This window comes from Crassostrea angulata, chromosome 3, assembly GCF_025612915.1.
Source record: "Crassostrea angulata isolate pt1a10 chromosome 3, ASM2561291v2, whole genome shotgun sequence".
Taxonomy (NCBI): domain Eukaryota; kingdom Metazoa; phylum Mollusca; class Bivalvia; order Ostreida; family Ostreidae; genus Magallana; species Magallana angulata.
In genome coordinates, this window is record NC_069113.1 from 5,484,093 (window position 1) to 5,497,149 (window position 13,057).

A 13,057-nucleotide genomic window follows, 5' to 3' on the forward strand; every position below is an offset into this window, starting at 1 on the left:
ACCAATACTTACATCAGCAAATTAAAATAATTGAGAAAAAAGTTATAGATTTGATCCCCCACCTACGGAAGCCGTCAATTTGTAATTCATTACAGCCGGCTCTCCGGATAAGTCCGGGCGCAGGGTAACAATTACTGACTGGAAGGCTGCTATTTCTTCCCGGCGTCTGTCATGTTGTCTTCGCGGCCCAATGGCTCCCCTGTTATTTCCCTCAATTATTGGACCAACTTTGCAGGAATTTGTCGACCCGTTTTCTATGAAGTTAATCAGGTGACACCATAACTGTCAGAGTGAAGTGCTGTTTGATTTCATTAGGCGCTTGCTTGTTTTCCGCGTGTTTTAATACTTGTAAATCAAACACTAATGATATATCCATATCGACAAGACGACCAACATCTTGTCAAACACCTACATTGCTCTCTCTGCCTTAATAGCTTCGCACGCTGCTTGGTTTCTTTTCATTCCAGCGCTATTGATATTAAACATTATGATTTTCTGTATTAGTCCGGAGACCCCGGACATTGTAATTGTTCATTTCCCAGAGGATTATTTCGAATCTACAAGACTTCTCTGCAGCCTTCACATTTTCTCGATCTTCACTAAATTTCTAATGATTTTTGTTGAGCATTGTTATATACTTCATATTATGAAAAGCAATCAGAAATCTTTTTTTTTCGATGCGATCACAATTTTCAAATATTTGGACTACAGAGTTGATGCTTTTTTTACTCAACCTTTAAAACGTTTAATCGATTAGATACCATTCATTTTACGTAAAGTATTAAATTTTTATGTGTAACACATTCCCATTGTGATTAGATAATCAGTAAACTTGAGGTATGGATTTAATCCCCTTTTCTTTCATAGGGGACAATCAAATGTATAAAAGGCATACTTGACAATACCTAATGTATAGCTCTCATCATGGAATGTTGATTGTTCTTTACTTTCCATTAAACGAACGACAACTCGGAAATAATTTTTTGCGTCGAACATTGGTTATCCCCTTTTGCAGTTCCTTGGGAGCATTTAACATAAAGAACGTGCTTTTTATAAGTTATATTTTAAAGATTATATTGCAACCAGTTACTTTAATTAGATTTGATTAATCCAAGTTAAAGTTCTCAAATCACTAAAACCAAAAATATTTGGATTTTTTTCTTTATTAAATGCTAAAATTAATGTGGCAAAAAAATCAAAAATCAAAGTTTAGGACAGATCTTAGGATTAATTTGTTGACCACCTAGATTAAAATATTTGGTCAATTACAATATTTATTTCTAGCTTAGTTTTTTCCCTTATTTCTTCTAATGCCAAGCATTCTAATATGTAATGAAATTCATCACCAGTGAGTTCTTTGTTACACAATAAACGAGGTACGAAATTTTATTATGTTATCATGTTTTTTCTAAGTTTTACAGGTAAAACAACGAAATACATCTCAAAGCCAAAATTAGGTTTTAGAAATTTTATACACATGACTTCTAGGAGAACTATCTACAAATGTACATCATTGGACCATATTTGGACAAATTGGTCTTTTAACCCTCGATTTACAGTAACAGTTATTATAACCACTTTATATTGACAAAATTTTGGTCGTGCCAGACATTCAAAATTTATATAGAATCCTGACAGTCAGGTTTTTTTGGATGGCTACATTGCTGTCACTTTATTTAAAAGCGGACTTAATAAAATTTAGTTTCTTGGAAAATAAAACTAAATAAAAAGAATTCATAAATTAAACCTAAAATTCTAAAATTATTTTAATGATCCTAAAACGTTAGAATGACATCCATAAGTCACGTTAGTTTTGTGTTTACACGTGGGCGTTACAGGAATAAGAAAGACAAGACAGATCGAACCTGTTTTCATCAATCGATTTACACGAGTTACCCCTATTTAGATCCGCTTACATTACAATTAATCATTTTCTAGAATGGATTAAAATTTACTCTTGATTTATGCTAGTGGTGCATAACTTAATTTTTAAATTAACTATTTTTCTAACTTTGATGAATTAATGACATCACAAGTTTGATGGGCAGTAAAAGATGAAATTTTAATTACAGCCGTCGTAAATTAAAGCTATATAAAAGATAATGGATTGCTGGTGCGATAATGATAGCGCTCCGTCCTGTCCGTTTCCTGATTCTGTCAGTGCCGTGCATGAAGCCTCATTAACATAGAACCCTCCCTAGCTTACGTAAGCTTGCCGCTCGGCCTTCATCTAAATTACAAACGTCTTCACTCGGTGACAGGAAATGGATGTCTTTTATAAACATGATGTTGACATTTTTTTCAACGGATTTGGAAGTCTGTTCACAACATTTGAATGTTGTTTATGTCAAGACTATTCAAACACCAACGAGCCAAATTCTGAAGTACAAACCAACTTTAGGTACATGAAAACTTTGCTCGGTGGAAAATTTTGCATACTAGGCGAGAAATTGTTGGGATTCATAAAAATACAAATATAGAAATTTATGTCTTAGAGTTAACTGCTATATAAGTATTATATATAAAGTAAGTAATTACAGCTCATACGAAAGATTCTTTTTAGAATTTTATTTACGGCTTTATTTTTGCACGTGTTTGTTTTTCAAGTAGATTATATAATGCCGCTTTTTACTAATCACGCGGCATTCAATTTTATGGTTAGAAGGGGCATAAGAATTTCTAACATTGACAAACTTTACAAGTTTCCTACGCTGTGACCTACACTTTTGGAGAGCTTGACTTCCGGACAATCATATTTTTTTACTCCACCCACGTCAGCGGAATCAAAGTATCACAATAATTGGCAAAATCAGCAATTCCCAAGAAAAACAGTGTTGTATTTATGACCCTCATTAAATCGGTAGTACTAACAGAGGCGTTAACTTTGGTGCAGTTATTGACATGTGTTGTACTGATGTGACGGAAGTCAACAGGTGGATGTCCAAAACAACAACCTGCCATTGTTCTCATCGTCTATAATTACCAAATTTTTAATTATTTTGAAAACTTTAGGTCAACGAGAGCATCGAGTGAATGAATAGAGGGTCTCTTTGAACAAAAACAAGACTTTGAAGAACTGAAGCCAATTGTGTGCGATCATTAACACTGATAATTGACATCTTATGGCTCACAGATATATTTTATTCATGAGAATATATAATGTAATAACTTGGTGTAATTTATTCAGCTATATCTTTCACCTGTCAGACTTGACAACCTACACTACAGAAAAACCTATGACGTACAATCAGCCCAATGTTCTTCACCTCACAGTCGCCAGTTTACACGTGCGGTTTTATGTTCATTTTAAATCGTCGGAGAGAATAGGACATGTTACTCAAATCCCTGCAACAAGGCCCTTGGCCCCTTTATACATCAGCAGTGTGGGTCATGGTCGAAATACACTTAAAACTGTCCACTTTATTGGAATATAGTAGCCACGTGACGGGGTGATTAGTTACAACGATCGCCAAGTCGGAAAGTATTGACAGCGGACGCCTTAGTTCTCATGCTGATTGTGTTCAATAGTCATATGTTAGTTTTATCATGTGTTAAAATTTTCCAAACATAAACGTTTGTATACAAAATTAGAACTTATTTCAAAGCTGGTACTATTTTTACTATTCACTCATACTGAGCGACTGAACTGGTTTTTGTATTTATGCATTGCTTTTTTAGAAGGTACACTTCTAATTGGTTGACCAATGTTCTACAATCTTCACACATACTGATAAAACTATTCCAATCATATGAAGACTGACATTGGTAGTTCGTTAATCACACGTATTCACAAAGTAGATAATATCAAATAACTTTTTCAAACTTTATTTCATCATACAAAAGTGCAAAACGAAAGACTCCAAGTTATAAAATGATACCAACAACCGTCAAAGCCATCAAAACAATGACAAACTAACATGGCTGTGCAATGTTCCAATGTACAGGACTATATCTACTACGGTGAACAATAAGCGACTTCTGAGAAGGCAGCTGTAGTGAGAACGATCATATGCTTGGATAATGCTGCAACGATCAAACATCAAATGTCCAATCTTCAAGATGTATTGTTCTATGCAATATTTGATAATGGAGTGTAGCTCCCATGATTTTCACTACACTTTGTCAATATGTTGTGCTCTCTGGGTGCCTAAATGATTATTCGCTCGGTTTTTATGATTTCAAGTATTGCATTTCGAACACACCCAGGGGTACACTCTCATTCTAATACGTTCATAAATCACAGATCACAGGCTCGTTGATTCACTCTGTTCATTGATCAGCAGTTCAAAGTTCGTTTTACCTGGCAATTTGTTGTTGTTTCTCTCAATGTTCTGTAAGTTTTTGTAGCCATTCATATTTGAGCCGCCATCTTGGTTTTTGGGATTGTTCGCGTCTTCTAGTGCGCGGATCATTTCTTTCAGGTTTTTGTTTTCTTCCTGTAGCACTTCAATGTCCGACATGAGTTCGTCATTCTCCAACTGAAGGGACGCATTAGATCGCTGTCTTTTGATTGATTTGACCTCTTCCTGGTAAATAGCCTTCTCTTCTTGTAGATCTGTCAATCATAATGCCATAGGATGAATATGAATATACATGCAATGGTAACTAATTACGGAATCAAAATTATGAAATTAAAATGTGGGCATTTCAATTTTAATGCAGCTCTAGGACATAAAAAGCTTTTGTTCCGTTCCACATAAAAATCACCAACGACTCTTTAGATTGTGGAAAGTAAGAGAATATAAAAAACAAGATATGATTGATTGACTGTTCAGAGAATAGATGGTATACTGTCAAGCTAATCAAGTGAGAAAACACTCAATATGTAAAGTTATGTTAATCGATTTAAAAACTCATACATGTATAAGCTTTTACAGAGTTCAACAAGGGTCGAAATTACAAAATAGCATGGCACCGAGTGGCACCGTTATATTTTAGTCACTTTTTACTGTATATTTCAAAAATGACAACATATATTTGATCAGACGTAAATCAAAATGGATCTGTCTTTTTGTATTTTCTACCATTCGGTATATTAAAAGTTCACAACATAAAAATTAATATCACTCTAAAAAGAAAATGGGGGAATAAGATGGCGGATGTGCCCATTCGGTTAAATCGTGAAATACAATTTTGAATTTATTTTTTCCCAATAAAGTCTATTCAAATATATTATAATACGAGTTTGCCAAAGCACAATTTCTAACTATATTCGGGATTTTTATATTCAACAAAAATAAGGAAAAAAAAATATTGCCTGAAATTTTGGTAGTATCGAACCCATACCATAAAAACCCTAGATATATAAGGTTAGCTTATGTCAGGAACTCTAACCACTGAGCCATTTCAGACACAACAAAGTAGTATCTTAAAATATTATGTCTCACTTTGGCTACGAATTTACGGACGTATTATTTTTTCAAAGCGTTCAATTGTTGGGATACAAAATAATATTTTTAATGTATAGTTGGTCTTCTCTCCACGTTTTTTGTTGACTGAAATCGGTTTGTTTTCCATAAGACCTAAATTAGACTATGAGAAAAATATGGAGCCAAGACCCACTCTATAAAAGAAAATGCCTTAAAGTTCTGAAAAATGATATTATTTGCAGGTTTTGATACGTATACGCCTGTTTGAGTCAATATATTACAAGAATTGAACATATTTATAGGTTTAAAATCAATGATATGTTAAATATATATTGTTTTAAATGACTTAAAAAAAATAAGACTTATTGATATCTTAGTTTTTCAGTAGCTTGTCCGACCGTGTATGGGCATTTAACACGCCTTAGCCACCCATCTTTTTTATACCTTATGAAAAGCTAGAGTGTTTTGTTACCGTGATATTTACTGGAAAATATTGGGGTGGTGGGGTGTCCTATTTTTTCAAAGTATTTACGTCTTATTTATTTTTCGGTCACTTAATTACATAAGAGTAACATGGGACAGTGTCTGAAGAAATATACATGAAAAGTTAATCACCGTATAATGATTGGTCTTTTCTAAATATTCCGTTTCTGAATATACTTAGTACTTGTGTTTAACTAAAAAAAATGATCATGAAAATTTTTTCTGCATTTGTACTGAATATATACGCGTATCGATAAGAATTCGTCTCATTTTAGAACTTCGGATGCAACATGGTAACCTTCAAAACAACTACATTGACCCGTTGTCTTAATTGAGTTTTAATCGTATCGGCAGTAATCTGGATCTAACACGGTGAAAAACAGTTGATAGAGATGGTTACCTTTACACTTTAGTTATAGAACATTTTGATTGGATAGCAACCTTTACACTTGAGTTATAAAACATTTGATTGGAAAGTTACCTTAACACTTCAGTTAAAGAACATTTGATTGGATAGCAACATTTACACTTCGAGTTATATAGACCATTTTGATTGGATGGTTATCTTAACACTTGAGTTGTAGAACATTTTATTGGATAGGTACCTTAAAACTTGAGTTATACACATGTATAGAGCATTTTGATTGGATGGCTACCTTAACACTTGAGTTATAGAACGTATGATTGGATGTTTACCTTTACACTTGAGTTCTAGTCGGATGACCTGCGTCTGAAGCTCCGCCCTCTCCGCCTCCAGATCCTCCTGGATTTCCTGTTGCTCCACCAAATCATTCTCCAGCTGAACGAGGCGTAAACTCAAGACATCGACTGTGTCGTTAAGACTCGTCTGCAAATGACGAACAACGATCACAACAACTCTTCAAACATTTCTTACATTGATTTAACATTTGGTGAATTGTTACATCTTACATATCCAGTTTGTACGTACCATGTCAGTCTTGACATGTTGTTTGTAGTCCTCCATTTCGTCAAGTCTGAGTTCCACGCTCATTCTCCGTCTGTTGAGCCTCCATTTTTCCCGCCTCAGACATCCAATCAGCGTCCTGGCGGACTCCAGTCCTTCTTTCAGGCGCCTGTACAGTCGGACGTTGGTGCCATGCTCTTTCTCTTTGATGCACTCTTCCTCAACAGCCTGTAATCAAAATAATTCAATGTTAAGTGACAAACCTCTACTTGTTAATTACAGTCATCATAAACCGTTTGAAATTTTTTGTTCTTCTGAAAGTTGTGGGAGCAGATACCTCGCTATACTTCTGGTCGATCTCTTCCAAAATGTCGCCAAGACAGTCCAGTTTTTCCGCCAAGTCGTCTGCTGTATCCAGCAAACCCTCGCTGCTCTTTCTGCGCATCATCACTCCGCTCAACTTCCGGGCTGACATGGTTGCATAGAATTAACAGGAATTAACTGTTGAGAAAAATATAAAACATTGGTTGAAACTGATGACCAAAACTGATAAACCTTTCAAAGCGCCAGTCTTATCAATATTTTAGGTCAAGCACTCTGGAAATGTTGACATACACACAAGTAGTATTGAACTGTCTTTCTGGAGTCCTCGGGTTTCAAATTCAATAAATTTGAAAAACAGTCAATAAGTTATGAAGGTTTCTGTGTCGGGAATTGTAAAGAACGTACGCTCAGAATGTGGTTCACGTTTTCACCCTATCAACATTGCCAATATAAACATATCAGGAAACCGGCCTGAACCGAAAGTTGTCGATTCAAAGAGAAAAGAAATTTGATAAGGTTACCTAGTCTTCTACGATAGATAAAAAGAAACTCTGGCATGATAAACTGTCAGCCTTGTCTAATGATACAAAGCTTTCATAAGTTTAACTTATGTATGCTAATTTATTTAAACGTCAAATCACATTTGCATGTGTCCCTGTCATACTTGGGGATATTTCCTGACCTGACATACAGAATGATGTTTACCAGAACTGCGAAAAAAGAACTTTTCGTCCGAATATATTATACGATAAATTTTCCCTTGTTGCTATTTCTTTTTTTACATAATGTGTTTGTTTGAAAACATTGTTATTATCATATTAACCTATTTAATTCTATAAATGTTTTGAACTGTTTTCTTCTCCGTATACGAATATAAATGTTGATAGTAGATCATACCCAGCGATACTGTTTAACGAGCAATACATAAGAATGTGTAACTGGAGCCTCGTGCATTTGTGGTTAATGTACATTATCCCCATAGCTATAACATGTATATACATTTATATTAACGTATCTACTTCATTTAATAATCATAAAGTGTTTAATCCTTGTAGTATACATGTAAATATGTACATACATTTATATTAAGGTATCTACATGTACTTCATTTAATATCGTTATAGCTTTCTCTTCTTGTACTAGTATTCAATAAGGTTAATTTGAAAAATAACATAAGGTGTCATTTATGATAAATGACCAATGATTGAAATTACAATGTACACCTGTTTATTTCTTCATCTTTTCTGACAGCACAGTGACAATTACACAGGATATGCATTGTACGAACAACCAGTACTTGTATTTAGGCTGTGTATATAAATGGCTGTAGGCTGATCTGGGCCTAATTCTCCAGTGTTGTACAAGCTATTAAGTGATCAAAGATGATCAGCAACCACCTGATACAGTTCAAAAAACAAGGCTCCCTTGTTATCCCGATTTAACCCCATACAGCTGGCATCAGATTAAAACAAAACCTTCATGGATTGAGCGTGGAAAATATAACCCAGAAATATAATCTTACCCCCCCCCCCTTTATCAATTAGTAAATGCGCTTAGGAATCACGGGACAAAATATTTGAATTATTTGTTCATTTTAAGGTTTTATATTCGTATTTTTTATATAGGTGCATTAAAAGCAGAATGAGAACTCGTCCCGGCGATGTGGTTTATTTCTCGGTCTGTTATTGACGATATATCGGCCAATCCGCCCAATCAATTGAGAGAGTTTATGTACAACGAGTAGACGAATAAATCTATTGACGAATAAGGTATATAGTCCCAAGATTTTCTCCTCTCTCGAGCAGAATGAGCAATATAGCAAATTGCAATAAATACGCCTCCGTGTCGCATAACAGGTCATGAAAGAAGTTTTATTCCGTGCATTTATCAAATTAGATATTTATTTGCAGATTTTATGAATAATATTTTGCTTATGAGCAATTCATTATTTGATAGATTTGCATAATAGGTAATTAGCAATTAACAAAATATAATGAGGGCGAGGCAATCATTCCCAATTCTGCATGATAATTTAACTTTACATTGATATGCAGAATGTACATGATTATTTATTTTAAAAGTTCATTTGAGAATAACGAACAAACCTCCGACAGCGAAAGATTCCAACACAGATCTTGGCCGGTGCCGGCTGACTCAGAGCAGTGTTGTACTACATGTACATGGTTTACTTTTTTCATCCAGTGTTTTGCTTTTTCTGTTTAACTTTTTGTACCCCCTTTTTATCTTAATTCCCAATTTTACGCCACGTTCACTCTCGTTTTTCTCCTTGTTATTTTCGCATTTTAAACTTGACAGAAGGTACTGGTGTATCGTTTGGTTTTATCTTCGTCTTTCATTTGTTAATGTGAAGTGATGTATCAAATATAAAAGCGACAGCTCCACAAAAAGAATAAAAAGATATACACTGTACACATTGGTCCAGAAAACTTCAGTGAAAGCATGCAATCGACTGAATGCCACAGTTGGCGAGAGGAAAAGAACCCAAGACCTGGGCTCCACTTATTGATTTTATAAAATATTAACCATTCTTCACTTCTGACTCTTACACATACAAGCTTAAAGTTTTGTTTGGGTTGTTTTTTATTTGGAGGGAGGGGGATAAATTTACCGATTCGTTAATGACTCCTAGATTTATTAATATAAAGATATGTTTTTAGTTTGTTTTCGCTTTGATTAAGTTTATCCGACGGATATGCTGATCTGGCGTAAATATTTATATTTATATTTATAGTTTATGAAATGATATTTTGCGCTGTTAATTTTCCGACCACGGGTAGAAGTATTAAAATAAACAGCTTACCTGGGCGAGCGGTCCCCTGGGAGTGCGAACAGACACGGACCTTATACACCTATAGTCTGTAGAGTCGTCACGCTTCATCGGTTACTTAAAAATATGCTCTCTTACGCAGGTGCGATGTTTATGACGGTGCATGCGTGGCGTTATGACAGTGCTGATCCGTCAATTTGTCGATCACAAACACTCTAGTTTTTTCGATTGTGTCTTTAAAATTCAAAATTGGTTTATAAATTCAAAGGTTGTAGCAATGCTGTCAACAGATCGATATATCTATCCTGACTATACGCAAGATGTCACCGTTGAGCAATCATTCGTTTGACGACCTTCAATATTTTTTAATTTTTGTTTTAATTTTTTGTTTTGTTTTTGTTTTGCATGTCTTTTAGTGCAATGTACAAAATCTGTTACCAAATTATTATTAAGGTAATAGGTTTCGTACGATCTGCTGTATAAATCAAATATAAGACGCTGTTATTGAGATAGTATATGTATGGTACAGGTACTAGTATTTAGATCTCGTCAGAAACTATTTTGGCCCTGACCTTTAACGAGTGGCCTTAATATAACTTGACTAAAAGATCATAGTTTCTCTAGCAATTACCTGTTTGCAGATTACTTCTGCATTCTATTATTCGCTTTACTGAAAAGGTAGAAATACAGGACCGATTTACATACAGACATACTGACAGACGGATCGAAACAATGCTAACTACTCCACTAGTAGTCGGGAACTCACATGAAAATGAAACGAACCATTCGCCTAGATGTAAAGCTGCAAATATCTTATATCTTGAATAATAGAGATTGTTTTACAGATTTAAAGAGAACTGTTTTCTCTCATCAGATCTATAAAACCATATTGACCCCATCAAAAGGCTATAATTGTATATTGTTCTTTTTTTCAGAGTTAAGGAAATCTGATTTTTAATTGCCGTAGGCGTCAGTCTAAATAATGCATATCTTTCTGCGTGGTCTTACTCTAGACATTCCAAGATTTGAAAGTCTCATGCATTATTGCACACAGGGATCGAATTTGTTGCCAGAAAGTCCTATCAAAACACACTTTTCTTATATCATCGATTTAAAAGCTCTGTAAGCAAGCAATATTCACATTTAAGACAAAAAGTCAAAATCAGAGTTATTAATTTTGTGGGCAAATAATGATTTGACTAGTTTAAAGTAAATGATTGAGAATTAAGCATGTATATGTACACCATAGAGAGAAAAACATGAATGAATTTGCAGATTTCAAAATTCTTTTTTTGTAAATTTCATATATTCAGAGCTAAAGCATACACTATAAAAAAAAACAACATAGCTATATCCAGAGGCCTACGGGCTACATCGCTCATCTAAGCAACAATGTCCAGCTTTGATTAAAATAGCTAACAAACTTTACTTTATCAATCACAATGTTTGAGAGAATAATTTTCTACTTTTTTTACGGCCATATACATCCCAAAGTTGAACTTTGCACCCCTTCTAGTCCCAAATATTGATCCACGCGTCACGGATTTTACTCCTTTGATACAATTCGCATCCATTCTGGGTCCTAGAATCATGTCCCTGCCAGAATCCAGTCGGGGGGGGGGGGGGGGGGGGCGTGGTCACGGTTTGTACAATAACAAATTCGAATATTCACATATAAAAATGCTTTCTTGTAAAATGAATACTGGCAGTTTAAGAATAATACAGTGGTTCTTGGTGATCGTTCACCCACCTTATTGTCTATTTCTTTTTATTATCTCAGCCTTAACGAAAAGTTCATTTTAGTGTTAATTAAAATAATATCTAATATCCCTTCGCTTATAATTGATTTTTTGCAGTGTTTGGTTAAAAATCGATCAAATATTATTGACAAGTCAAAAAAATTAGAAAAGCATAAACAAGCGGACGGAAATGACAGTTAACGCCGCCGTGGTCAGAAAAGCTCACTTAAACCTTTGCAATTGATTCCGGTGAGCTAAAAAAACCGTTGATAACTTTGATTTCGCGAGACCTTTTTATTCGAGATACAATTTGCACGAACCGCTCAATAAAAACATAAAAGTGAATAAATTGCAAAGAACTGCATTCGGAAACCTAATAATAATCTTACCAAACAGTTAAGATAAGTAATATTACCATAAATTAGTCAACAAGCCTACTTACCCTTACAACAAGCACCTTACCCTACACTAGTCACAGTGGACAAAAACAGTAGTTTGCTCTAAAGACCACAGTTGGGTGTTTGATTTCTTCATTGCTAAGAAAACGACCGAACTTCCGAACTTTGGCCTTTTCATGTAAATAAGACCAACTAAGAAATACATCAGCCAATTTTGATCTATGTATTTTCAAAGTGTAAACACAGTGTTTCCTGATACAGTCAATCCATTGTTTATCAACCGTTTATCAGTTGTAATTAACCACATTTGATCTCAAAGTCGACTCATTTTTCATATTGAATATCAGTTTTTAACAGATTTATGATATTTACGATCGTAGTATCTTGCGTGACCCTGGAAGTGGTTTTATGACCTTGGGTTTTTTGGTCTGTTATTTTTTTTCTAATTTCAAATATTGTTGTTTCTACCTTTTATGTTTGACCACAAGATAAAAACAGCATAAGACTTGTGGCCAATGTTTTCGGAGTAATCTAATTTTTCTTTTTTCATTCTGTTTTCACATTTTTTAACCAGCCTTTTCTTATCTTGTGTTTTGTCTGTTTTGCCATAGGTTAGAATTACTTGGAAGTTAATGTCAAACATGAAAAACATAACCACCCACAAAATGCACAGAAAACGGGCACCCCTCTACAATTTACAACGATGACTATTGGAGAGTAGATTTGTTTTGGTGGTGCCACTTGTGGTTGGTCATGAAAACACAACAGGATCCTGTTCCTCGACTACGGGACTGACCCAGACATAGAGAGTGTTCAGGCGGATTGTTTTGCGTTTACATTAATAAGTTTTTCATTACATGCACAACGTTACCATAAATCAATAAACAAAGCTTTGACTGAAATTGGCACCATGAACTGTAGAAGCCCTACCGGCAGATTTTATGAGGCGCGTCATTGGACCTCTGGTCTTCGTTATGTATAAACCTTGCAACCACCAAATTGTTCATGAGCCTATAAATGCAACTGCAAAG

General features: G+C 34.7%; 1 protein-coding gene across 4 annotated transcripts; it reads right to left on the bottom strand.

Moving 5' to 3' along the window:
• Window positions 1–3,809: 3,809 nt before the first annotated feature.
• LOC128178861 (girdin-like) lies at window positions 3,810–12,093 on the bottom strand. 4 transcript variants are annotated; one of them, XM_052846243.1, is made up of 5 exons: window positions 12,071–12,093; window positions 7,115–7,278; window positions 6,802–7,005; window positions 6,549–6,699; window positions 3,810–4,555 (listed from the first exon to the last, which is right to left on the bottom strand). In XM_052846243.1, the coding sequence occupies exons 2-5, from the start codon at window positions 7,250–7,252 to the stop codon at window positions 4,245–4,247; spliced, it is 804 nt and encodes a 267-aa protein (XP_052702203.1). In that variant the 5' UTR covers window positions 7,253–7,278; window positions 12,071–12,093; the 3' UTR covers window positions 3,810–4,244. The 4 variants fall into 4 exon arrangements, with proteins under 4 accessions (XP_052702203.1, XP_052702199.1, XP_052702200.1 ...); XM_052846239.1 differs by lacking the exon at window positions 12,071–12,093 and adding an exon at window positions 9,923–10,077; XM_052846240.1 differs by lacking the exon at window positions 12,071–12,093 and adding an exon at window positions 9,207–9,341.
• Window positions 12,094–13,057: the final 964 nt, after the last annotated feature.

What these genes read in the sequence shown, in the direction of transcription:
- LOC128178861 (XM_052846243.1), bottom strand. Translation starts at nt 7,252, where the DNA reads ATGTCAGCCCGGAAGTTGAGCGGAGTGATGATGCGCAGAAAGAGCAGC. An exon ending in TCGACCAGAAGTATAGCGAG is followed by an intron (nt 7,006 to 7,114) that starts GTATCTGCTCCC and finishes TTTTGATTACAG; the next exon opens with GCTGTTGAGGAAGAGTGCAT. An exon ending in AACATGTCAAGACTGACATG is followed by an intron (nt 6,700 to 6,801) that starts GTACGTACAAAC and finishes CGTCATTTGCAG; the next exon opens with ACGAGTCTTAACGACACAGT.